We start from the raw sequence: 24,904 nt of genomic DNA, 5'->3' as shown, positions 1-24,904 counted from the left end.
ATGAGACTTCAGCAACTACCAAAGAAATTAAGAACTACCATCAGACCATATTTTACCTGTGTATCTGCTTGTGTCATCTGCTCAGCTAACTGTAAGCAAGAATGGAAGGAGAAAAGAATGTCGTCACACAAGCTGGTAATTATATCTTTGTGTTTCAATTGGCTCTTTAAAACCGACTGGTGTTTAAGGCTCTGTCTAAATGAATAAAAAGAAAAAAATACAATCACCACATAAAGCAATTTAGGACTGTAGAAAATCTACTTTATAGGACGTTAAAAAAATCACAATGCATTATATACATTCATTAGATGTGTTATAATTAAGATGTATCAATTTTACTTCTGATGCGGTTTTATTTAAGTAAATTGTTTTTATTTCTATGCATAAAATATTAACTGATCTCTATGTGCCAGAAACATTAAAACCTGGGGATAAATAAATAAATCAAATAGACATAATCGCTGTCCTGCCTCCATGGATCCTGTGGTCTAGCACATCAAAGCATTGTAAGAACAATTAATTAATTATAGTTGCGATAAATCTTACAAATGGAAAAGCTTAAAGTGCTATTCAAAGACCTAATCTAACTTATTCTCAGGGTAAGAACAGCAAGGAATGCTATCATGAAGATCTAAGACTTAAGCCGAGAAATGAAAGATAAACAGGAGTTAGCAAGGTGCACAATAAGAGACAGCAGCACTCCAGGCAGAGTAGAAAGGCCCAGAGACAGGAAGACTTGGTCAATCTGAACAACAGTATGAGAGCAGTATGAGAAGGGCTGGGGAATGAGGCAGGGTCCAGAGAGAATTAAATCATTACACTTAGTAAAATGGGCAGATTTTAAGCAGCAGAAAGACTTTTTGGGTAAGTTTTATTATTAAAAAAAAGTTTTACAGTACATAATTCTCCATGAACAAGATTAAGTTGCCCCAAGGGGCAGGAGAACAGACACAGACACAACCTGGTGGGTCAAGGCAGCGCAAAACTCCAGTCCCAAAAAAGAGTGGAAGATTCTTATTGATGAGTATGATGTGACTATTCATTAAGCTCTCACTGGTGCCATGCCTAATTCTAAGCACTTCACAATAATACTATCAAGATAGTTCTACTATTAGTACTTTTGTTTTCAGCTGATTAAAAATAAGACTCAGAGAAATGAATCAGTTATCCAACAGTTCAGCAGTAAATAAACTTCAGGAGGATTCAAGCACGTGCAGTACAGGACACTCTCAGCCACTGCACGATTGCGTATTGGCAACTGAATGACCTGGTGATGCAAGAACAGCACCTAAGACCTGAGAGTATTACAGTGACCTTTAATGTTTTATGCATGTGTACAAAGTAGAAGTTCTTAACCATTTTTACATTTCAACCGTATCTCCTCCCACCTCGAAGAATCTGAAGAATGTTACAGCACTCTCCCTAGGAACCCCTCATAATGGCCGAATTTCAGAGAGTTAAAATTACTTTACAAGTGGAATTAAACTTGAACAATTCAAACATATGTCATACAGAGTTTAGAATCAGCACTAATTATAGTTATTAAGCTACCTAAGTCTAGAACTAGGACAGAATGGCAGCAGGCAAATGGTTGAGATCTAGTGTGGTGCCTAGCCCATTATTTCAGAATTACCAGCTAACTAGCAAGACTTTTTTAAGCAGCAGAGACCCAATTTAGCTTTGGATCTACAACTATCTGGATACCAGACAGTCAATAAACATCAAACATATCTACACAAAAGTCTTTAAATGCAATCTAAGAAATCTTACGAATAATTAAGTAACTTACTTAATTATAAACTTCCAAGTGTTGGCATGAAATGCATGATCCATACTGGAAATAACAGAGCAGATATCCAATAATGAATGAATAACTACAAAGAAAGATAACAGAACTCTGAGGACATTCAAATGTCACATACAGTGAGTCCTCCTATATTTAGCATACTTATTTTCATTTTATTTGGAAGGCAGAAAGAGAAAGGAAGAAATCTTGAATCAGTTGGTTCATTCTCCAAATCCTGCAGTAGCCAGGGTCGGGGCCAGGTCAAAGTCAAGAGCTAAGAATTCAATCTGGATCTTCTACCTGGGACCTGAGTACTTAAGCCTTAGCATTTACTGCTTCCTAGGATGTACATTAGCAGAAAGCTGGAACTCAGAGCAGAGCCTGGACACAAACCCTGACACTCTGATACAGAACACAGGAGTCCCAGTGTTGTAACTAGTGCAGCAAACACTTGCCCTCTCCTATACTTAAAAGTATCTATTGAACATTTCAACATATTAAGATAGGTGATGCAATTTGAAAATAACTGTGTCAAAACAATTATTGAAAATGTTACATTTTTGATTTAAGGTTTTTATCAACTCAACTTGATGTGTACACCTGTCCTATGACCTAAAGAGAACTAAAATTATTCAGTGGGATCAAAGGTTTACTCTATTATAACCAAAATATTTTATAGACCCCATTTTAATTCAAAATGAAAAAATAAACTTCTAAGGAAAGAAAACCCAACAGAGAATTAAAGCAAATTTACACAGTATTTAGTGTTACACCCAGTATTTTACTTTGCCCATAGCAGATCATTTGTAAAACTGGTCATAATAACTGTCCTTTCCGTGTTTATTCCTCTTGACTCTGGGCTTTGCCTCATGGTTTGCTTTGGCCAAGCAAAAAAATAATAAAAGTGAGGCAAGCAATTAAAAGTGTTTGCATTTAGATAACTTGCCCTTTTTTTTTTTTTTTTTTTTTTGACAGGCAGAGTGGACAGTGAGAGAGAAACAGAGAGAAAGGTCTTCCTTTGTAGTTGGTTCACCCTCCAATGGCTGCCGCGGCTGGTGCGCTGCGGCCTGCGCACCGCGCTGATCTGATGGCAGGAGCCAGGTGCTTCTCCTGGTCTCCCATGCGGGTGCAGGGCCCAAGCACTTGGGCCATCCTCCACTGCACTCCCGGGCCACAGCAGAGAGCTGGCCTGGAAGAGGGGCAAGCGGGACAAAATCTGGCGCCCCGACCAGGACTAGAATCCGGGGTGCCGGCACTGCAGGTGGAGGATTATTAGCCTATTGAGCCGTGGCACCAGCCTGATAACTTGCCTTCTCTCACTGATCTTGGAAACACTGGGTCCACCATAAGGTGAGTGAGCTCAGGTTAGTCTTCAAGGTGATAAATTATTTTATCAGTACTTTTGCCTCTGCCAACAGCCAGATGAAAAGTGAAGTTAATGGCTACAAACCAACTGTACCATGATCTCTGCTGAGCCTAGTCTAAACTAGACTCACGAGTCATGAATAATTAAAATGTTGCTTTTAAGCCAACAGATTTTGGAGTGGTTATAGAGCAAAAGATACTTAATATACTGTAAAAACCAACCTATTCTTTTGATTTCGAAGTTCTGAAAGTAATCTTTGCTTTTGTACATTATTGTTTTTCAAACTCTGGGTCATAATCCATTAGTGAATGATGAAATGAATAAAGCTGGTTACAACCAGCCATTCGTTAAAAATACAACAATACAGAATGCATCACATGTAAAATGGGTATTGTTCCATTATAATAAATAAATGGGTTTGGGCTATATACATACACATGTATTTACACGAGGGATATTCAAAAAGTTCATGGAAATACACATAATGAAAACATTACGCATAATTTCAATTTTTGTAACAAAATAAATTTATCTTTAAATTTTATTTTGCCATGAATTTCCTGAAGTACCCTTGTATATATTCTGGGAAGGGATGTAAATTGCATTTCTTGCTAGAAATTATGGTTAAAAACATCTGAAAAGCTACTATCAGAATATGGACTTCAGAGTTAATCTCTGTTAATCATCATGGGGAAACTACCCAATGAATTTTATTAGTAATATGCAAATCTATACTAAAGCACCAAGAATCAATTTCACAAATTCTAACATTTAAAAAATTGGGGCCAGCAGCATGGTGCAGTGGGTTAAGCAACTGCCTGTAACGCCAGCATCCCCTAAGGGTGCCGGATGCATTCTCAATTGCGCCACTGCTGGTGCAGCTCCCTGCTAATGTGCCTGGGAAAGCAGTGCAAGGTGGCCCAAGTGGTTAGACCCTTGTACCTACATAGAAGACCTAGATGGAATTACTGGCTCTTGGCTCTGGCTTGGCCTAGCCCAAGCTGTTGCAGCCATTTGAGGAGTGAACAAGCATAGAAGATTCTCATTCTCTCTCTCTAACAGCCTTTTAAGTAAAATAAATAAATCTTTAAAAATAAAATTTAGAAGATTAAAAATGTATCCAGTTAGATTTAACTTATTTTTATACATATAATGAGTAAGATGTTACGGATCATTAGAAACAACGTTGGGTTCAATAACTGATACATGCCTTACAGTCACTGTACCTCCCATGTGAAGTGGTAAGTTCTCTTCACTCACCTACTACCATACTCAAAATATCGTCATTCTCATCCGCTGAAGGATCCATGTGAACCATGTCCAGAAGTTCCATCAGCTGCTTCTGAAGAGAATAGGCCTCTTTGAAAAGAGCTTGCAGAAGGTCTGAGACTAGGTGCAAACGCCCAGAATATACAGATTCACTATTCTGATCAAAAATAAACACAAATGAGAGAAAAAAAGAAATCAGAAAAAGCTCAAGTGTCAAATTCCTACCTCCTACCATCAGAGACTATAAATTTACTGTTTTGGACTAAATCACATATTCATTCAACAAATGGTTCATAAATATTCATTATATATGTAGTTTTCTTAAAGAGATGCAAGATACGTAAAATATGATTTCTGACTTTCATGATCTGGCAAATACAAAAAGGTCAAATGTGTGACATTTTAGCACTTTATCAGCAGAGAAGTATCAACTAACTAGTATCAAAACTGCCTATGCCCCACAAATTCTAGGCCCTTTTAAAAAAAAAAGATTTACTTGAAAGAGTGACAGAAAAGGAGAGGGAAACAGGGGGACTCCATCTGCAGTGACAGGGACCCAAGTACTTGGGCCATCACCTGCTCCTTCCAGGATGTGTCTGTGCAGGAAAGTAGATGGGAAAGAGGTGGGATTCAAACCAGGCACTCCAGTACGGGATAAGGCCATCCCAAGGAGTGGTTTAACCTGCTGCACCTCAATGCCTGCCCCAGGCCAGCTTTTGCACCTTAATGTTTCTTCAGGAATAAGAGATGGACTAAATAACTTCCCTTTATAATAAGAGGTCCCAGCACTTTGTCATCATTTATTCATCAATCACTGACAGAACGATTTCAGGATCTCTGACTCAACATAAATCCTTAACACTTTTTTCTTTATATAGCAGAAAAAGGATAAAACAAAAAAAAAAATTCAAAAGGACACTTTTGTGACTTCCTTATAAGCACTTTACTTAAAACAATTATTTAAGATATGCCCTTGTTCTATGGAGAAGTTTCTTATGTATAATAATCTTATGTATACTCAGTCCCTTTGTTCATTAATTCTAGGCTACTTGAAGTATACTTAGACCCATTACTCACCTTACAATGTACAAATGTACTTTTGATTACATGGAGGACTGAGAAGGGGAGACTATGAATATTTTCTAAAATGATGGATTCCTGTGAGGCACAAACATGCTGAACACATCCTGTAAGAGCTCCTAAGACTTGTACCATTATCTGGAAATAAAGAAAGAAGTTTCATTCAAAATTTGTGTGTGTGTGTGTGTGTGTGCGCGTGTGCACACTAAAAAGGTATCAGAGAGTATGCTGGGTGCTAGCAACACAGTAGTGAAGTTCAGTCTATCAGAACTACAAATACTGAACTGACTACTGATCAACTGGAATCGTAGTAGGTTCCTTAGTAGGTACACAGTAGGTGTTCTATACATATACTTTGAAATTGAAGTTGATGATCTTATTGTAAGCTGTCTTATTCAAGTTGTACTAAATTGTATAAAAATTCAGAAATTGTATAAAATTCAGAATTTATGTTTCTGTATTCTTATCTTCAGTTCTAAATATTTAATTTCACCATTAGGCAATTACATAAAGGATACAGAGCTAATCAATGTCAATATTAAAATACTCATACTCCAAGCTCCCCCTCTCTTAATTTCTAATACATTTTATTTACCTGTAAAATATTCCTTAGAGTGGTCTGGATTTCCAAATTCTGGCTTGATAATTCTTTGGCTTGACTGGTTAAGTCATTAATCATCTCATCAAATAATTTTACAGTCTGTGAAAACAAATCAGGTTATAAATAAGAATAGAGATGCAAAGACATGTCTTCAAAAAGAAAAAAAAAAAAGAATTGGATAGGGGCAGAGTTTGGCTCAGTGCCTTACGTCCCCTCTTGGGATACCCACATCTCATATCAAAACAAAATGCCTGGTTTGAGGACCAGCGCCGTGGCACAGCAGGCTAAGCCTCCGTCTGCACTGCCAGCATCCCATATGAGTGCAGGTTCAAGTCCTGGCTGCTCTTCTTCCAATCCAGCTCTCTGCTTATGGCCTGGAATGCAGTAAAAGATGAACCAAGTGTTTGGGACCCTGCATCCACGTGAGAAACCTGGAAGAAGCTCCTGGCTCCTGGCTCCTGGCTTCAGATTGGCCCTGCTCTGCCCGTTGTAGCCATCTGGCGAGTGAACCAGAGGATGGAAGACCTTTCTGTCTCTCCCTCTGTCTGTTACTCTCTATCTCCCTCACAAATAAATAAGTATTAAAAAAAAAAAAAAAAAAAAAGGGCCTGGTTTCTGTCCCAGCTCTCTTGCCTCTGATCCAGCTTCCTGCTAATGTGCATCCTGGGAGGAAGCAGATGATGGCTGAAGTCACTTGAGTCTCTGCCACCCACTTCAAGGACCCAGATGGAGTTCCAGGCTCCTGGCTTCAACATGGCCCAGCCCCAGCTGTTGCAGACACTGAGAAGTGAACCAGCAAATGGGACATCTCTTTGTATGTGTCTGTCTCTTTCTGCCTTTCAAATAAAATGAAAATAAAATTGGATGGGATATTATTTAACTTAACAAATACACTTATTGAACCTAATTAAAAAAGAAAACCCAAAAGGTATTTCTGCAATGTAATACTTTTTTCAAAAAGCTTCAGACAGAAATTGATTTATTTCCCATTTCTGTGGTATGAATCTATTTAAAAACATCAATGAAAAAAATCACTCAAAGCTCAATTATAAGGTATGCAACAAATGTAAATACTCTTTCCACCACAAATATTGACTTCCTACTGACCAATCAACATTCACAATTTTGGTGGTGGTAATGAATTTATCCTAAAATCACTTTCTCACTATTCACTTATCTTCTAACCTGCTCTTGTTTTTCTAGATGAGAGGTCCAACATGTGCCCTGACAACTAAGATTTTGCTCCTGGTAAATTAGCCACCCTAAGATTTTTAACACTCAGATCATTCAAAAACAATTTAACATTGCATGAATAACAATACAATCAACATCACAATATAAAGAGGATATTGTTTCCAATAGGTGTGTTACTGTTCGGCATTCTGTTTCCATCTATATGATAGCTGGGCCTCTGTGTAGTGGTCAAGAACAAATTCTAGAGACAAGGAAGATGGCAGAATAGGGAGAGAGCTTCTACTGTAGTCTAGGGGAAGATAGTTAAAAAAAAAAAATGCAGAAAGTGCCATCTCAGGAAAGTTAGGGAGAAAATGGCACAGAAAACTCCATGCAAACTTGAGTGACACTGTGGATCCACGAGGAGGGTGTGGATTATGTACAACTCAGGACCCCAGCAGCCGAGAGCCTCAGCACCAGCTTTGGAGTGAGGTGGGACCAGACTGCAGTAGCCCAAGCCACTAGTGATAAAGCTGCAGGAATAGCCTGGTGTGAGTCTGGCTTGGAGCCCTGTAAGAGATAGTGTACACCACATTCCTAAAGTTGTGTTTATGAAATTTATATTCCTTAAATAAAAGGTTTCTGTGGGGAAAAAAAGAAGAAATAATTTTTTTTAAAGATTTATTTTCTTTATTTGAGAGAGTTACAGAGAGAGGTAGAGAGAGAGGGAAGAGGTCTTCCATCCACTGGTTCACTCCCCAGATGGCTGCAACGGCCTGAGCTGTGCCGATCCGAAGCCAGAAACCAGGAGCTTCTTCCGGGTCTGCCACGTGGGTGCAGGGGCCCAAGGACTTGGGCCATCTTCTACCGCTATCCCAGGCCATAGCAGAGAGCTGGATCAGAAGAGGAGCAGCCAGGACTAGAACCAGCGCCCATATGGGATGCCGGTGCTTCAGGCTAGGGCTTTAACCCACTGTGCCACAGCGCCGGCCCCAAGAAGAAATAATTCTAAGAAGTTTTTTTAGACAGAGGATATTCAAGTGACTGTGAGTAAAAGGAATTTGGATAATCACTGACTAGCTTTAAATACAAGAATACATAAAATTAACCATAATTTAAACTCAATTAGTGGAGAATACATGAAATATGAATCATATAATGATCACACTAACATATAGCATTTTCATTAGATCTACTATTTAATACTCATATTTCAAGTATTTTGGCATATTAGAAAAACAGAGCCACAATTAAGAATAGTTTACCTAAAACAGACTAGATTTTAGTAACTTTATAATATCTAGAATAAGACAATAATAATACTATACCTTTGGTAATACTTGCGAAAAAAAAGTCTGTTCCAATGTCAGGTGGTCCACATGAGGCAAAAACATTTTTACAATAACTTTCAAAATTTCTATGAAGGAAAACAGTAATATAGTCTATAAAAATAATAAATCACATCAGCCAATACATCCATTATCCTTTACCCAGTGTGAGACTATGTCAAGTGCTAAGAATCTAAAGCTTTGTATAGTGTCAAAATGCCATAATGTACATAGAAAAACTAAGGATACATATTTGCTATGACTATTAAGTACAGATAGCAATAAATATCAATATCCACAATAGCAAATTAAAAAAAAGGGGGGAACAGGCACTGGGCATTTGGCCTATCATTTAAGACACTGGTTAAGATGCATGCATCCGGGGCCGGTACTGTGGCACAGTGGGTTAAAGCCTTGGCCTGATGCGCCGGCATCCCATATGGGCGTTGGTTCTAGTCCCGGCTCCTCCTCTTCTAATCCAGCTCTCTGCTATGGCCTGGAATAGCAGTGGAAGATGGCCCAAGTCCTTGGGTCCCTGCACCTGCATGGGAGACCTGGAAGAAGCTCCACGCTCCTGGCTTTGGATCAGCGCAGCTCTGGCCATTGTGGCCGTCTGGGGAGTGAACCAGTGGATGGAAGACCTCTCTCTGTAACTCTTTCAAATAAATAAAAATAAATCTTAAAAAAAAAAAGATGCATGCATCCCAGAGTGCCTGGCTTCAAATAAACAAACAAAAAATCAAAATAAACAGTGAATTAAGAAAAAAAACAAAAACAACTGGAACAAACCTAAAATTCCAGCAACTGAGGACCAGTAAACTGGATGTGGATACATCTATTGAATAGAATCAGCTATCATTAAAATTATCCTTTAAAACATGAAAAAGATGTTCACAATATACATATAGTTTCTAAAAGAGCATAATCCTTATTTGAATGTATAGAAACTTATATATACACAAAGGATGATGGGCCAGCAGGACTGTATTGAAATAAGATCAAACCATTTCCATCAAATAATTAACCATTTCAGATTTCAAATTTTGTAAAATGAACATGCATTAATTTTTATACTCAAATTTTAAAACCTGTTACCTAAGAAAATGAGACCCCAACAAACAACATACTCAAAATTATAAGCAAATAGTTCACAAAGCAAAATGTAAGTAGAATATACTAACTCAAAATATGCAATTTTCTGTAACTTTTTTCTATAAGTTTTTCTTAAATGACAGTGAACATTAACAAAGGCTGAAAGTTATGAAGGACAACAAATTCAGTTTCCAATAGGTCTACATTTGAACAACTAATACGTCCACATAAAGAACACTTTATTATTTATCCATAATGGAATATCAAACTTTAGGCACTGTAATTGAAAGGAATTTGATTATTTCAAGTAACTAAAAGTTAGAGTTTATAACATAGAAAATGATCACATTTTAAGGAAATACAAAACTACAAGGTCATATTCATTGAATTATGAGTGCCTTAGACCTTAATGACATTGAAGTATATCATACAATTAGAATAATTTTACTTACGAATATGTTCAATCCAATTATCAGAATGTTGACACATAGAGTAAAATAATTAAGGAAGACACTATCAAACCAGAATATTTACTACTAAGAATTAATTCACAAAATCACTTTCTTGAAATGAAAGCAAAGATCTTTAAGCAATTGAAATTAGACTCAAATTACGGGCTTAATTTTCCTTTGAAAAAATTCAATGTTTAGCAGGTAAACAAGCAGTATGGTGCAAATGAGGAACTACTTTCAAAACTGCTCAAGGATAAGTTTGCCTTTTCAAACCATGTGCAGTCATGAAACATTTCTGACAGATGATAAGCAATGGTCCAATAATCCATTGACTTCAGGTTTATATGACAGGAAACAAATTTCTCCATAGCATTTCAGCAGTATTTCATTTGTACCCATCTTCACGTCACTCAATACTTTCTTCTTTTCATGTTACTTCCATACCTATCTTAACCTTATCAGGCTGAAATTATACTTACAGCAGGGGCTAAGAAACATGTGGCAAATTACCTTATGTTCAATACAAAAGTTAGCAGTAATCATATTCTAAACTATATCATTGTACAGCATGGAGAATAACTGTTAGAAATACTTTACAAAATAAACATAAGAATTGGGGCCAACGCTGGCGTGCCGCAGGCTAAGCTGCCACCTGAGACACTGGAATCCCATACGAAGTGCTGGTTTCAGTCCCAGCTGCTCTGCTTGTGATCTAGCTCCCTGCTGATGCACCAGGGAGGGCAGCAGAGGATGGCTCAAATGCTTAGGCCTCTGCCATCCACATGGGAGACCTGTATGGAATTCTAGGCTCCGGACTTAAGCCTGGCCTATATCTACAGTTTTGACTATTTAGGAAGTCAACCAGCAGATGGAGGATCTCTGTCTCCTTTCTCTGTAACTCTGCCTTGTTTTTTTTTTTTTTTTTTTTTGTTGTTGTTGTTTTGTTTTGTTTTGACAGGCAGAGTGGACAGTGAGAGAGAGAGAGAGAAAGAAAGGTCTTCCTTTTCCGTTGGTTCACCCTCCAATGGCTGCTGCGGCCGGCGCACCGCGCTGATCCAAAGGCAGGAGCCAGGTGTTTCTCCTGGTCTCCCACGTGGGTGCAGGGACCAAGGACTTGAGCCATCCTCCACTGCACTCCCGGGCCACGGCTGAGAGCTGGACTGGAAGAGGAGCAACCGGGACAGAATCTGGCGCCCCAACAGGAACTAGAACCTGGGGTGCCGGCACCACAGGTGGAGGATTAGCCTATTGAGCCACGGCACCGGCCTAACTCTGCCTTTCAAATAAATCTTAAAAAAAAAAAAATGTAAGAATCATTAAAGAATATAAGGATCATTAAATAATACATCAACAAGAAAAATAAATACCCTTAACTATTACACTAATACAAAAATTGGTTCCTTTCTCAAATTGGTTCCTTACTTATTTTGTGTATATACTCATGTTACTACAGTAGCAACCAAAATGAGTCATCATAGTTAACACATCTGAGTTCAGTAGTATAGAATTTATCTTAAGGAAAAGCTTCAGTAAAGCTCAAAAAATTCCCACTATTCCAAAGTTAGTGTTGTTTATGTAGTCATGAAAGACTAGAAAATAAGTAACATGCAAGATATGAAAATAACTATGTTTGGAAGATGGATTGCAGATTTAATACAAACTTGCATTTGTTGAAAATGACAAATACTACCAAACTTAAAAAAAAATGCTTTCTACTGAGACTGCAAGCATTTTTAAAACATTAAATATTGTTAGCCCTCTCCTGAATGCTTACTATCTGCCAGGCACTGTTCTCAATGCTGAGGCTTAATCAGTGAACAAAACCAAGTTCCTACCTTTATGAACTTTATAGTACAGTGAGAAGTAGAAAATTAACAAAGCAAATAAAGATAATTTCTGGGCCAGGTTTTCTGAAGCAGTGGGTTAACCCACTGCCTGCAACATCAGCATCCCATATGAAAACTGGCTGGACTCTCTGCTGTGGCCAGGGAGTGCAGTGGAGGCTGGCCCAAGTGCTTGGGCCCTGCACCCCATGTGAGACCAGGAGAAGCACCTGGCTCCTGCCATCAGATCAGCGCGGTGCGCCGGCCGCAGTGCGCCGGCCACGGCGGCCATTGGAGGGTGAACCAACGGCAAAGGAAGACCTTCCTTTCTCTCTCTCTCACTGTCCAATCTGCCTGTCAAAAAATTTAAAAAAATAATAATAATAAAAAAAAGAAAAGAAAACTGGCTGGAGCCATGGCTGCTTCACTTCTGGTCCAGCTCCTTCCTAATGCGCCTGGGAAGGCAGTGGAAGATGGACCAAGTGCCTGGGCCCCTACACCCATGTGAGACATCCAAATGGAGTTCCTGGCCTCTGGCTTCTGTCTGACCATTGTGGTGGCCATCTAGGGAGTGAACCAGCAAACAAAAGTGTATGCACTCTAAGTGCCTTTCAACTAAATCTTAAGTGTAGTGGTAAAAGTGTAGTGGACTAAGGTTTCTGAAAAGGCCCCTCTGGGGAGGTAACATTGGAGCCAAGACCTGAATAATGAGATGGACAAAAAGCTAGAATAAGCTAAGCTGAGCACAAGATCCTGAGGCAGGAGAGCTTGATGTCAAAGTGTTTATGGAGAGAGTATAGTTAGCTACGTATGAGAGAAGGACAAAGCTTAGAGCAATTGGAGCCTTCGATATAAGTTTGGATTTTATCCCCAATTTGACAAGTCATCGGGGTTGGTTTAAAAAAAAGGAAGTCTTTTTCACTGAAAATTTTTTTGAAGGACAAATTACAGAAGGACCTAAGTAGAAACAAGCAAACCATTAACAGTACAGGTGATAGGAGTTTTGAACCAGATTGGTAGCAATGGGGATGGAGATAAGTGGACCGACTGAAGATATAATAATTCAGAGCAGAAACAACAGAACTTGCTGACTGGGTATGAGAGAAGATTCAGGGCTTTGGTTTGTGAAACTATTTACTCAGCTGAAGAAAACCGGAGTAAGAACAAGTTATGTCCCTTTGAGTACGTTAAAACGAGATGAAAATATTGCCTTTGCATTTAATGAAGTCCTTCTGTAAGCCTGAGGGGAAATGAAGTCCTTGTTCCTTATCGTTGTTCCCTAAAAACCCAACACCAGGCCTGATGCACATGTACAAACGCTTTTGAGTAGGATAGCTCTTCATTTCCAAGTCAAACTCCTTGAGGACAAATCCACATCTACACAATGACTTAAAAGAAGGGCTTTGGTACCATCTGGGATTTTTCTCACATCTGAGTGAATGGCTGCTATATGAAGGTAATATTTAGTTACTTTGGGCTTTAGCTGTGAAAATTTGTAGGGCCTGCACTGTGGGATAGTGGGTAAAGCTGCCGCCTGTAGTGCCTGCATCCCCATATGTGCCCCTGGTTCGAGTCCCGGCTGCTCCACTTCCCATTCAGCTCTCTGCTATGGCCTGGGAAAGCAGAAGATGGCCCAGGTCCTTGGGACCCTGCACCAACGTGGGAGACCCAGAAGAGCCTCCTGGCTCCAGGCTTCAGGTTGGTGCCATTGTGGTTATCTGAAGAGTGAACCAGCAGATGGAAGACCTCTCTCTCTCTGCCCAGCTGTAACTCTGCCTTTCAAATATGTCTTAAAAAATTATTTGTGCAGTGTTGAGACTTTATATTTTTTTTAATTTATTTATTTGAAAGACAGTTATAAAGAGAGGAGAAGCAGAGAGAGAGTCTTCCATCTGCTGATTCACTCCCCAATTGGCCACAAAGGCTGGAATTGTGCCCATCTGGAGTCAGGAGCTTCTTCCTGGTCTCCCACACAGGTGCAGGGGCCCAAGGACTTGGGCCATCTTCTACTGCTTTCCCAGGCCATAGCAGAGAGCCGGATTGGAAGTGGAGTACCCGGGTCTTGAACCGGCACCTATATGGGATGCAGGCCCCGATCATTTTATTTTTCTTACGAGTGTAATTTCATGTCATCGGTGACCTCAAAGACAAAAACAAAAACTAAAAACCTTTTCTCATGAGGGCCTAGGACTCCTGTCACATTTACAAGGGCATGAACCTACTAAGGAATGGTCTACAGCTGGACAACAGTCATTTAACAGCTCAAGGCCACAGGTGGACGCCAACAAGAAATGGAGCGGGTCTGCCTAACAGCAATACATGAAAAGGGGTCCGGGACAGGCGACGAAGGGGGAAACTACGTCCTTTAATTCTCACAGTCCTGAGGACGGGGTTATCCAAATTCATCAACCATCTGACAGATGATAAAAGCTCAGAGCATCTCTCCCGCCCTACTTCACAAAGCCAGAGCTGGCCATGCAGGTCGGGTCTGAGCCCTTGCAGCGCCCGCTGCCCACATGCAAAGGCATTTACATTTAGTTGCAAGCAAATCTGCACCGGCACGAAGGAATGGGAGACAACGCCAGAACCAGTTCACAACACATCTTGGAGCCCTACCAGAGCCCAAGCCAGAGGGCCGCGATCTCGGGGCCCACGGTTCTCACTCAACCCTCCTGGACCCACTCACCAAAATAGGGGTTCAGGCCGCAGCGAGGCAACACAGCCCGGCGGGGGAAGGGGTACGACGGGGCAGAGGACGGACTCGCGACCCGCCCGCGCCTCTCGCGGCGTGGAAATGACAAGCAAGGATATGAGGAGCCGGGGCAGAACGGACGGCAGCTCCCGGCGGCATAGTTCCTCCGGCCAGCCGCTTAACTCGTCCAAGGCGAGCGCGCCGGGCGAGACCGCGCGCTCCTGAGCCATGCTGCGCCCCACGGCGAAGCTTCAAACCGAGCCCGCCACAGCCCGCACCGGAAACGGCGCGGTCCCGGCAGGCCTTGCGGGCTCCCCGCGCCCTCCGAACCATAGAGAGGAAGCCGGCTGAGTTCCTCGTAGCTGGACAGAAAGCCGGGCTTGTCAGGCCCCCGGAGGACCCAACTCGCTGGTTTGCGGTTTCCGTGGAGAGGACGCGCTGTGTGACACGAGGGTTTTATTTTTTTGCCTGGTGAGCCCAGTACACGCCGGACAGCGAGAGTCCCCGGGTCTGCATTGCTGTAAACGGTACACTGAGTTGGGGGCGCTTCCGGGAGGTGAGGGCTGGAAGTCCCCAGGGCGCTGCCTTCGCTCCCGTGGGGAATGGAGATAGCGCATCTGGGGTTTGAGCTGAGCCCCAGCCCTCATAAGGGGTGGTTGCAGCCTTTTAACCGTGCGATCAAGGAAATAGAGATCCCATCTGCTTCAGGTGCGGTGCAGATCGACGCAAATCAATCAAATGTCTCGCACCGTGGGTAAAGATTCCCAAAAAGTTACTTCCTCAGACGGCTGCTGCAGTGCCCGTGTTTCGGAACTGTTGTACAGTTAAATGAATTCCTCCGAAATTACCCCCAGCGTTGCTGGTCCGGACTAAACGTTTCGTAATGAAGTAATTTGGATGAATCGCCTTGCGCCACAGCGCTCCTGTGCCGGCTCAGTTAGCACAATAAAGTCTTGAGCATCTAGTACTTGACACAGTAACAGACAGAAGTGTATATTTGGGCACAGACGGGACAGTTGAAAGACAGCCGGAGAGCGAGGCCGTCCGGTCTGAAAATCTCGGACTTGATGCCTGTTCTGGCCGTTGGTACTGCTGCTGTTCTTTCGTTTTTAGCGTTTGTTTTCCAACTTTGGAACCCGTAAGGTTTGCATGTTTTTGTTTTTACAAATCTCTGATTTCCACGCTCCTGCCCCCTCCCACACACAGCTGCTTTTTTTTTGTTTTTAGAAAAGGCAGCTGTGGGGCTGGGGGAGGAAGCGATTTAATGCTGCATTCTAGTGAGGTGTGACTTTGCTTTTATCATTCCCTTTCTTCCAGAACTAAGCTGAAAGAGACCAGCAATCTCCAAAAAGTCATCTGGAAACATCTCTGAATATTTGGAACAGTGTATAAGCAGATAAAGAGAAACTAACAAAAAAAGAAGTAAAATGAATAATTGAGGCAGGTTTCTGTGTGTCTCCACTTTCTATCTGGAAGTTGAAGAATCTTCCTTGGAATTTAAGGATTTTGTGTTTTTAAGAAGAGATGACCTTTCAATTTAATTTCGCTATAGAAGAACATCTGGAAAATGAATTAACACCCCCTGGAGTTGCAGCAGTAACTGTGGGTTCCTCAAAAAAGTTGTCGGTCTCAAAAAGTCAAAAGGAGAAACAGAAGGACTTGGCTCCGGCTCCCACGTGGGAACCTAAGTCAGTGGGGAACGCAGCTTCCTGTCAACACACAGACAACCTATGCAGTGCGACTGACAGTTCAAGGCTCTTGGAGCCACATGAAAAGCAGTGCTGCTTGAGAGTTGCCAAAGAGCATGTTATGCCCACAGATGTGAAGAAAGTGTTAGAAAATAAAGTCATAGACGCGGTACCAGGTCTCCAGAATGTCAGCCTGTCAGTAGTGAAGACCGCCTTGTTGAAGGAGAGCTGCTCTGGAGAAAACATAGTTTCGAAGAGCTTTTCTTGTCACTCTGATCTGATTACAGGTGTTTATGAAGGAGGCTTAAAAATCTGGGAATGTACCTATGACCTCCTGGCTTATTTCACAAAGGCCAAAGTAAAGTTTGCTGGCAAAAAAGTGTTGGATCTTGGCTGTGGATCAGGGTTGCTGGGTATAACTGCTTTCAAGAGAGGGGCCAAAGAAGTTCATTTTCAAGATTATAATGGGATGGTGATTGATGAAGTAACCTTACCTAATGTTGTGGCTAACTGCACTTTGGAAGGTGAAGAAAATGATGTAAAAGAGCCAGATGTGAAAAGAGGTAGGAATTCAAGAGTAGCAGAAGAGCTATGTAAATGCCGGTTCTTTTCTGGGGAGTGGTCTGAGTTCTGTAACCTTGTCCTGAGCAGTGAGGAACTCTTTGTAAAATATGACCTCATTCTCACTTCAGAAACCATTTACAATCCAGATTACTATAGTACTTTGCATCAAACATTCCTTAGACTGTTGGGAAAAAATGGACGGGTGCTTTTGGCCAGCAAAGCACATTATTTTGGTGTAGGTGGAGGTGTTCATCTGTTTCAGAAGTTTGTAGAAGAAAGGGATGTATTTGAAACTAGAACACTTGAAATCATTGATGAAGGACTAAAGAGGTTCCTAATTGAGTTGACTTTTAAGTTCCCTAATTAGTGTTCACTGGATGTCCTAAGTGAAATAAACAGATTGACAAAAACATGTTTTGAATATTTAATTCTGGTTTTTCTATTATTATTTTGTTGACGTTATGAATTTTTTTGTTTTGTTTATCCAAATAGGCCAGCTGTGTAGCAACCTTGTACTTACTGGGTAAGACTGAGGAAGTATCCCTAGGTGTTTGATGAACTTAGGAAATCATTGTAGTGAAGTTCTCTGTCTTCTTCCTTCATTGTTTGCCTTTTCTACCACCTTTTTTTTTTTTTTTAAGATTTATTTATTTATTTGAAAGAGTTACACAGAGAGAGGAGAGGCAGAGAGTGAGAGAGGTCTTCCATCTGATGGTTCACTCCTCAGGTGGCTGCAACGGCCGGAGCTGCACCCATCTGAAGCCAAGAGCCAGGAGCTTCTTCTGGATCTCCCACGTGGGTGCAGGGGCCCAAGGACTTGGGCCATCTTCTACTGCTTTCCCAGGCCACAGCAGAGAGCTGGATCGGAAGAGGAGCAGCCAGGACTAGAACCGGCACCCATTTGGGATGCCAGTGCTTCAGGCCAGGACGTTAACCCTCTGCTCCACAGCGCCGGCTCCTCTACCACCTTTGACATCATATAACATTATTCTCAGAAATCCTGCCATTCCCTTATCTCGTTTGTAAATTCTCCCTGAGTTCCTTGTTCACATGAAGTGCCTAGGCAGGTAACCATGCCATTAGTTGTAAGGCATACATGATATGTTCAGAACCACTAAATGGTTCTGAATCAAAATTGGCCTTGTGACCTGGGTCCTTCAAAAAGTTCATGGAAGATGGAATTAAAAATTGTTTTATTTTGTTGCAAAAAATTTTGAACTCCATACATATGAGTAGTCTGTAAAAGCATGGAAATTGTGTATTGTGGAAATACTATACATGAACTTCAAATTTTTGCACCAATATAAACTTTATTTTTAAAAAAAAAAAAATCGAGAGAGACAGAAAGTATATACCTGCTGAAGCTGAAGCTAAAGTTGTATTTTAAGTCTATTTTTCCATGTACTTTTTCAGGTATCCTTGAAGCTAGGAAGAAACTTTGATTTTGTTTTTCCTATTCATTTACATTGCATAATAAGGATTAGGATGCTGAGCAGTTGCATTCACATTGAGATGCAGAAACTGGAGTCAATTTCTCGTTTTTGTTGAAAAGGCAGAGACAGAGTGAGATCTCCCATCTGCTGGTTTACTCCCTAACTGCCTGCAACAGCCAGGGATGGACTAGGGCTGAGCCAGGAGCCAGGAACTGAATCCAGGTCTCCTAAGTAATCGAGCCAGCATCTACTGCCTCCCAGGATGCAAGCAGGAAGCTGGAACTGAAAGCAGAGCCAGGACTTGAACCCAGGCACTCTGATATTGGATGCAAGCATCCCAGCAACATCTAATCCCTGTGTGAAATGCTTACCCCTAAATTTTTTTTTAAGATTTATTTTATTTATTTGAAAGGCAGACTTACAGAGAAAGAGAGGAGAGATAGGTCTTCCATCTGCTGATTCGCTCCCCAAATAGCCACAATGGCTAGGGTTGGGCCAGGCGGAAGCCAGAAGCTTCTTCCAGGTCTCCAGAATGAGTGGCAGGGGCCCAAGCATCTTCCATTGTTTTCCCAGGTGCATTAGCAGGGAGCTGGATGGGAAGTGGAGCAGCTGGGACTTGAACCGGTGCCCATATGGGATGCTGATACTGCAGGCATTGGCTTTACACCACCCCCCCAAGACTTTTAATTCCATTTTTTCATGAACTCTTTGAAGTCTCCTTGTATATATAAGATAATGTGTTTTGGAGCCTTGGAATAAAGTTCAATTTATCCATCTGCAAAATAACTAATTTTTTATAACAGATTTATTTATTTGAAAGAGTTACAGAGAGGTCCTCCATCCACTGGTTCAATCCTCAGATGGCCACAATAGCCAGGGCTAGGCCAGGCCAAAACCAGGAGCTTCTTCCAGGTCACTCACATAAGTAAAAGGGGCCTAAGCACTTGGGCCATCTTCCACTGCTTTTCCCCAGGCCATTAGCAGGAAACTGGATCAGAAGTGGAGCAGTTACAATGCTGGCCTCAGTGCAAAACAGTTTATAACAGTGTATCCATGACAGAATAGTTTGAAGAATGAGAGCTAATTTTGAGCATTTATCATGGTTCTTATCACATGATTCCCATGTTTAAATGGACATTATTCTTTCCAAGAATTCATATAATTCTCAGGCACTCTGTTTTCTCAGCCAGATAGAAAGATCTGTTTACTTTTGTTTAAAATGGGGTTTGTGGAGGCTGGTGCTGTGGCATAGTGGGTAAAGCTGCCGCCTGTAGAGCGAGCATCTCATAAGGGTGCCAGTTTGAGTCCCAGCTGCTCTATTTCTAGTCCAGCTTCCTTGAGGGCTGGCGCTGTGGCTCACTTGGTTAATCCTCCGCCTGCGGCACCGGCATCCCATATGGGCGCCGGGTTCTAGTCCCAGTAGCTCCTCTTCCAGTCCAGCTCTCTGCTGTGGCCCGGGAGGGCAGTGGAGGATGGCCCTAGTGCTTGGGCCCCTGCACCCGCATGGGAGACCAGGAAGAAACACCTGGCTCCTGGCTTCAGGTCGGTGCGGCGCCAGCCTTAGTGGCCATTTAGGGAGTGAACCAACAGAAGGAAGACCTTTCTCTCTGTCTCTCTCTCTCTCACTAACTCTATATCTGTCAAATAAATAAAAAAAATTAAAATCCAGCTTCCTGCTGATGCACCTAGGAAAGCAGCAGAAGATAGCCCAAGTGCTTGAGCCACTGCAGCCACATGGGAGACCTGCAAGAAGCTCCTGGCTCCTGGCTCCAGCCCTGACTGCTGCAGTCACCTGGGGAGTGAACCGGCAGAGGAAAGCTCTCCCTGTCTCTGTGTCTCTCCCTCTCTCTGTCTCTAACTCAGCCTTTCAAGTAAATAAATAAAAAGGAGGAGGAGGAGGAGGAGGAGGAGGAGGGGGAGGAGGACCAGGAAGCTGTAAAGATTTCCCTGTGCCATAGAAGTGTCCTTTATTGCAGCCCAGATCATAACCTCTTTCCAACCTGGATGGTGGGGGGCAGCCACAATACACTCATAGCAACTAGCAATCTCTCACAGTTCCAATTTCTGCCTTTTTAAGAGATTAAAAGTGAACTCAGATAACCCTTCAAAGGAAGCTTGTCATCTACAGGGGAAATTCTAAGGGAAGTGCTTTTTTAGGATAAGGATTATTTCTCTGTTTGAAAAAAATGTAAAAATTACAACCACACTAAACAGCTTGGTAATATAAATATTACACAAAGAAACGGGAAATTTGGGCATTTTTCTACTCACAGAGAAGTATAATCGATATATGATCTGCAAAAATCTGATAAAGGGAAGCTGTAATTATCCTTTTCCATAGTGTTTACTTATGTGATAGGGAAAGTGCACGTGAAATCTTGTTTCGGCATTATGCGAGTGTATCTCAAGCCTTTACCATAGAGTCAGACTCGTGAAATCCAAATGCCTCAGTCACATGCTGCTGCTGGAGTGTGCAGCACCTTTATGCAAAGATAAAGCAGACTCCTGCCTCCAGGCAGGGTCAGCTCCGAGTTAGGGAGCACAGGGGAGCAGGGGAACGAGTTCTGTTTCAGCCCTCCTCATCTTATGTTAGAAGTCCCATGTGTTAATCCTACACATATCCACAGGGTTCAGACTGAAGATGTAGAAAACTGAGCCATAAACTGACCACCATCAGAACAACAAGGCACTCCCTGCAGATAAAGGAAGAGGGTGGTAAGAGATGGATTTTTTTCCTCCTCATGACGATCTGCTGCCTCTTTGTTGTGGGCATCCAGCGTGGCAAAATGCAATGAGGTTTTCATTATTTTGCTGCAGGTGAACACAAAGCAAATGTGTGCACTGGCGGCTGGAGCCACAGAAGGAAGTGTTCCATGCAGTGACAACTCAAGGTGGGTGCTGACGTCAGATGACTGCTGAAGCCTGTCCCTGTCACCCATCCAAGAGTCTTAGAAGTTCTTTCCTTGTCCTGGTTTCACTGCAGCAGCAGAACCGTTCTGAAAGCCTGCTAACACCTCCAGTCAGCCATACAGGATGGATGTAGCTCTAGCAATTATCTCCACTTTTCGGATCTCCAACAGGTACCCACGGAGCATTCAGCCAGCCTGATGCTGCACGGGAGAAATTGACATGTCTTGATACGTTGACCATAAGTTGCACACTGCAAAATTCAGAGAAAATTATTTAAAGAGTTCAGGTCTGGCGCTGTTACATAGTGGAAGTCCTTGGGCCCCTGCACCTGCATGGGAGACCTGGAAGAAGCTCCTGTTTCCTGGCTTAGGATAGGCACAGCTCCGGTCATTGTGGCCAACTGGGGAGTGAACCAGTGGATGGAAGGCCTCTCCTCTCTCCCTCTCTCTCTGACTCTCCTTTTCTCTTTGTGTAACTCTGACTTTCAAATAAATAAATCTTAAAAAAAAAAAAAAAAGAGTTCAATGGAAAGAAGCCATTATCCTCATTCTGTCATATCTGTTCAAAGCTTATCCAAATTCTTTCCATGTGGCTAAAAATGTCCTAGAACTCAAAATTCTGAATCTCTGCTATTCAAGGCTAAATAACCTCTAATGAATTTCTACAAATTGGAGTCTGAATATATTTTAAATTTATTGGGAGGCATTTTTTAGGGGAGAATATTTGTGGAAAGGTAGAACACAGCTTAGAAATTAAAAACACGTGTAGTCAGCCCATTGGCACACCACATTTTCATTAACTGATCTGAGCCAGATTTTTTATTATCCTTGCATTTCCACTCTCTTTGTGTTTTAAGAATCTTCAGTGAGAGACACATTTTCAGTGATTTGCTTTTCTTCCCTGTACTTTCCACAAATTGAATTCTGTTTCCTGCTTGCTTTGTTGTCTTTGAGTTTCTGCAGGTTATTACAACGAGAACCAAAATATTCTCTATTCTGTGGAAAAGTACCTCAGAGGAACATTTTCTGGGAAGGCTGGTGCAGATGTTTCTAATGCCCTGCATTTTAGTTCCTTTACTAGAGCATGCATTCAAACTTGAATTTTAAACTTTAAAACAACCACTGTCTTAACTTCATCACTGGATTTCATTTTTCCAAAGTGGGAAAAAGATCTTATTAGGTGACTTCCTCCAGCAATACTTCAGAAACTCTTCTGTCTTGTCTCCTAATGTAGCTCAACATAAAGGGAAATAATGTATTTAGAGTCAAAATCATTAAAGATTGTTATTTATGTGTTAATTTTAATTGGTTCGCTATCATTTATTACTGCCATATAAAGATTTTATTCAATTGCTTAAAATACATAAAGCCAAATATCTCAACCTGAATGTAAATTGTCTTATCTGTAATAAGAGACTTTGAGTAGGATATCTAGAGATATCCTAGATGGGCTGATTAGTCAACCATGTGCAAACATTCATATAAAGTTTTCTATTTTTCAGCAATATTTTAACAACAAGAATTGAGAGTCCCTCCTATCTGCTAGGTGCCAGTTCCTTTGGGTTTAACTTTCTGCAATATTTACAAATCAAATACAATTACAGGTCTCTACATTAAAGCCCAAATACTCTTTCTATCAAGAATTCACTTATTACTTACTGTGGATATAGAAGACAGTTTCTATGTTCAGTAATTTCTGTTAAAGAAACTTGTGACCTGTAAGGAAAATTTACTCTTGTGTTCTCCAGTGACTCACCACACCTCCAGCAATGCTCCATTTCTCCTGGCTCTTCTTTGAAAGCAGAGTGATGAACAGACAAGTGCCCAGGGACATTTGTGTTCTTTGTGCCCCTTTTACTGTGACTTATGCACTTCCTTTGTTAATCAAGAGATTTCACCAAATCTAACTTATGAAGGGTCAGAGATTAATTAGTGAGAAACAGAATGGTAGGTAACTGGCAGCTGTGAACTCAAGCCTCCCCAGAAGAAAAGTGTATTAAGGCAAAACAAACAAACAAACAAAAAGGGAGAGGAAAGAGATGAAAAATCACCTAGAGAGATCAACACAGAATTATATGAATTCAAATTTAGAATGGTAGAAAGTGCTGGCAGGGGTTGGCGCTGTGGCACAGAGGGTTAACGCCCTGGCCTGCAATGCCAGCATCCCATATGGGTGCCAGTTCTAGTCTCAGCTGCTCTACTTCCAATCCAGCTCTCTGCTACAGCCTGGGAAAGCAGTGGAAGATGGCCCAAGTCCTTGGGCCCCTGCACCTATGTGGGAGACCTGGAGGAAGCTCCTGGCTCCTGGCTTCAGATCAGTGCAGCTCTGGCCGTTGCAGCCATCTGGGGAGTGAACCATCGGATGGAAGACCTCTCTCTCTGCCTCTCCTCTCTCTGTGTAACTCTGACTTTCAAATAAATAAATCTTTAAAAAAAATAAAATAAAAAAGTGCTGACAGAGGAAAAGCCAGCCCTAGAAAGAAGGCTGGGCCATCAGGGAGTCAGAGGTTGCCTGGAAATAGCACAATAGTTGAACATTTAAACAAGTGACTGGGGGTGGAATTTTTGATCACACATGGGAGAACATACAAGCAAGGGGCAGGATTCACAAGAGCCCAGGGAGAAACAAGTACTTGATGATGGTCCAAGTAACCCTGTTTTGCCCATGGCATTGCATCCCAATTTGAGTTCTGTGTTGTAGACTAACACTGGTGAACTTTATACTCAGACTAATCTTCATCCCAATTTGCCTGAGACAGTCTTGGATCAAGTATGTTGTTCCAGTGTCCCTCCTGGCCTAACATTACAGCACTGTCAATAGTTTCTGGATCATGCTCAGCTTATTTAAACCAATCTGGAAGCACTAGCCTTAACCTTATACTTTTGTGAAGTGAGTCACAATAGAAAAAAAGAACACTCAATACATAAATATCAACTTCCAATAATGTCAGACACTAAGCTTGAAAATGGAAACTAAAATGAAAATGATAGTTTACATCTTATCTGTGCTTGTAGGGTGCTTCCGATCTGGCATAGAAATAGTAAGGCAGTTAGTGACTCTCTTGTGAGTACGTTGCACATACTGTGCAGGCTTCTCATAGGATTGTCTTTCTGAGCTGTGGAGGAGGACCATATCCGTGTAGTGGGGAGAACAAAGGAGAAAGCTGAAGGGGAAGAGGGTGGGTGGGTATTTTCCAGGAATAATCATCTGGTGATGACTTGGTAGATTTTCAGATGGAAATAGAACTTGCAAGTTTAATCAATGAGCTTGAAAATCTCACCTCTCTTCTTTAGACTTTGGACTTCACGAATGAGGAGAGTCTCTGATGGCAAGAGGGCATACGGCCTCTGTCACATGGTGGCAGGCCATGCAAGACTGTGGGCTGAAGAACAACCAAATCTCATAAGAGTGATTTTAACTGAACGCTCCCTTTCCTTTCCATTTAGAGCCTCCCTCCATTGCCAACCCCCAAGGTCAAAGGTTTTATTAGGGGAAATGACTAGTTTCCATACATATGGAACTGCCTAATTCCCTGTACACATATGGAAAGTACTCATTTATATATAAGGAAACAGCTGACATGAGGAACAAGAACAGAAATAATGACACAGATCCCTGTAATGTGCCTAGGAAGGCAGCAGAGGATG

General features: G+C 41.6%; 2 protein-coding genes across 8 annotated transcripts in view; one reads left to right on the top strand and one right to left on the bottom strand.

Annotated features, from left to right (window-relative positions):
- FIRRM (FIGNL1 interacting regulator of recombination and mitosis) overlaps positions 1-14,978 on the bottom strand; it is a 62,889-nt gene extending 47,911 nt beyond the window's left edge. The window contains exons 1-8 of one of the 4 annotated variants that reach the window (XM_070076861.1): positions 14,782-14,967; positions 10,148-10,187; positions 8,604-8,692; positions 6,097-6,201; positions 5,499-5,639; positions 4,413-4,578; positions 1,790-1,874; positions 57-195 (exon numbers count right to left, since the gene is read on the bottom strand). In XM_070076861.1, coding sequence (XP_069932962.1) covers positions 57-195; positions 1,790-1,874; positions 4,413-4,578; positions 5,499-5,639; positions 6,097-6,201; positions 8,604-8,692; positions 10,148-10,187; positions 14,782-14,892 — 876 coding nt within the window. In that variant the 5' untranslated portion in view covers positions 14,893-14,967. Of the gene's footprint in view, positions 1-56; positions 196-1,789; positions 1,875-4,412; positions 4,579-5,498; positions 5,640-6,096; positions 6,202-8,603; positions 8,693-10,147; positions 10,189-14,656 lie in introns of those variants that run through there. The other 3 variants (XM_051858392.2, XM_017345703.3, XM_070076862.1) reach the window with 3 other exon arrangements.
- On the top strand, positions 14,968-17,324 carry METTL18 (methyltransferase 18, RPL3 N3(tau)-histidine). Of its 4 annotated transcripts, none has more exons than XM_070076869.1 (2): positions 14,968-15,218; positions 15,980-17,324. In XM_070076869.1, the coding sequence occupies exon 2, from the start codon at positions 16,187-16,189 to the stop codon at positions 17,279-17,281; it is 1,095 nt and encodes a 364-aa protein (XP_069932970.1). In that variant the 5' UTR covers positions 14,968-15,218; positions 15,980-16,186; the 3' UTR covers positions 17,282-17,324. The 4 variants fall into 4 exon arrangements, with proteins under 4 accessions (XP_069932970.1, XP_051714366.1, XP_051714364.1 ...); XM_051858406.2 differs by having other exon boundaries at positions 14,971-15,133; XM_051858404.2 differs by having other exon boundaries at positions 14,971-15,189.
- Positions 17,325-24,904: the final 7,580 nt, after the last annotated feature.

The sequence above is a fragment of the Oryctolagus cuniculus genome, chromosome 7 (genome assembly GCF_964237555.1).
Source record: "Oryctolagus cuniculus chromosome 7, mOryCun1.1, whole genome shotgun sequence".
Taxonomy (NCBI): domain Eukaryota; kingdom Metazoa; phylum Chordata; class Mammalia; order Lagomorpha; family Leporidae; genus Oryctolagus; species Oryctolagus cuniculus.
This window is presented reverse-complemented; position numbering and strand designations above follow the sequence as displayed.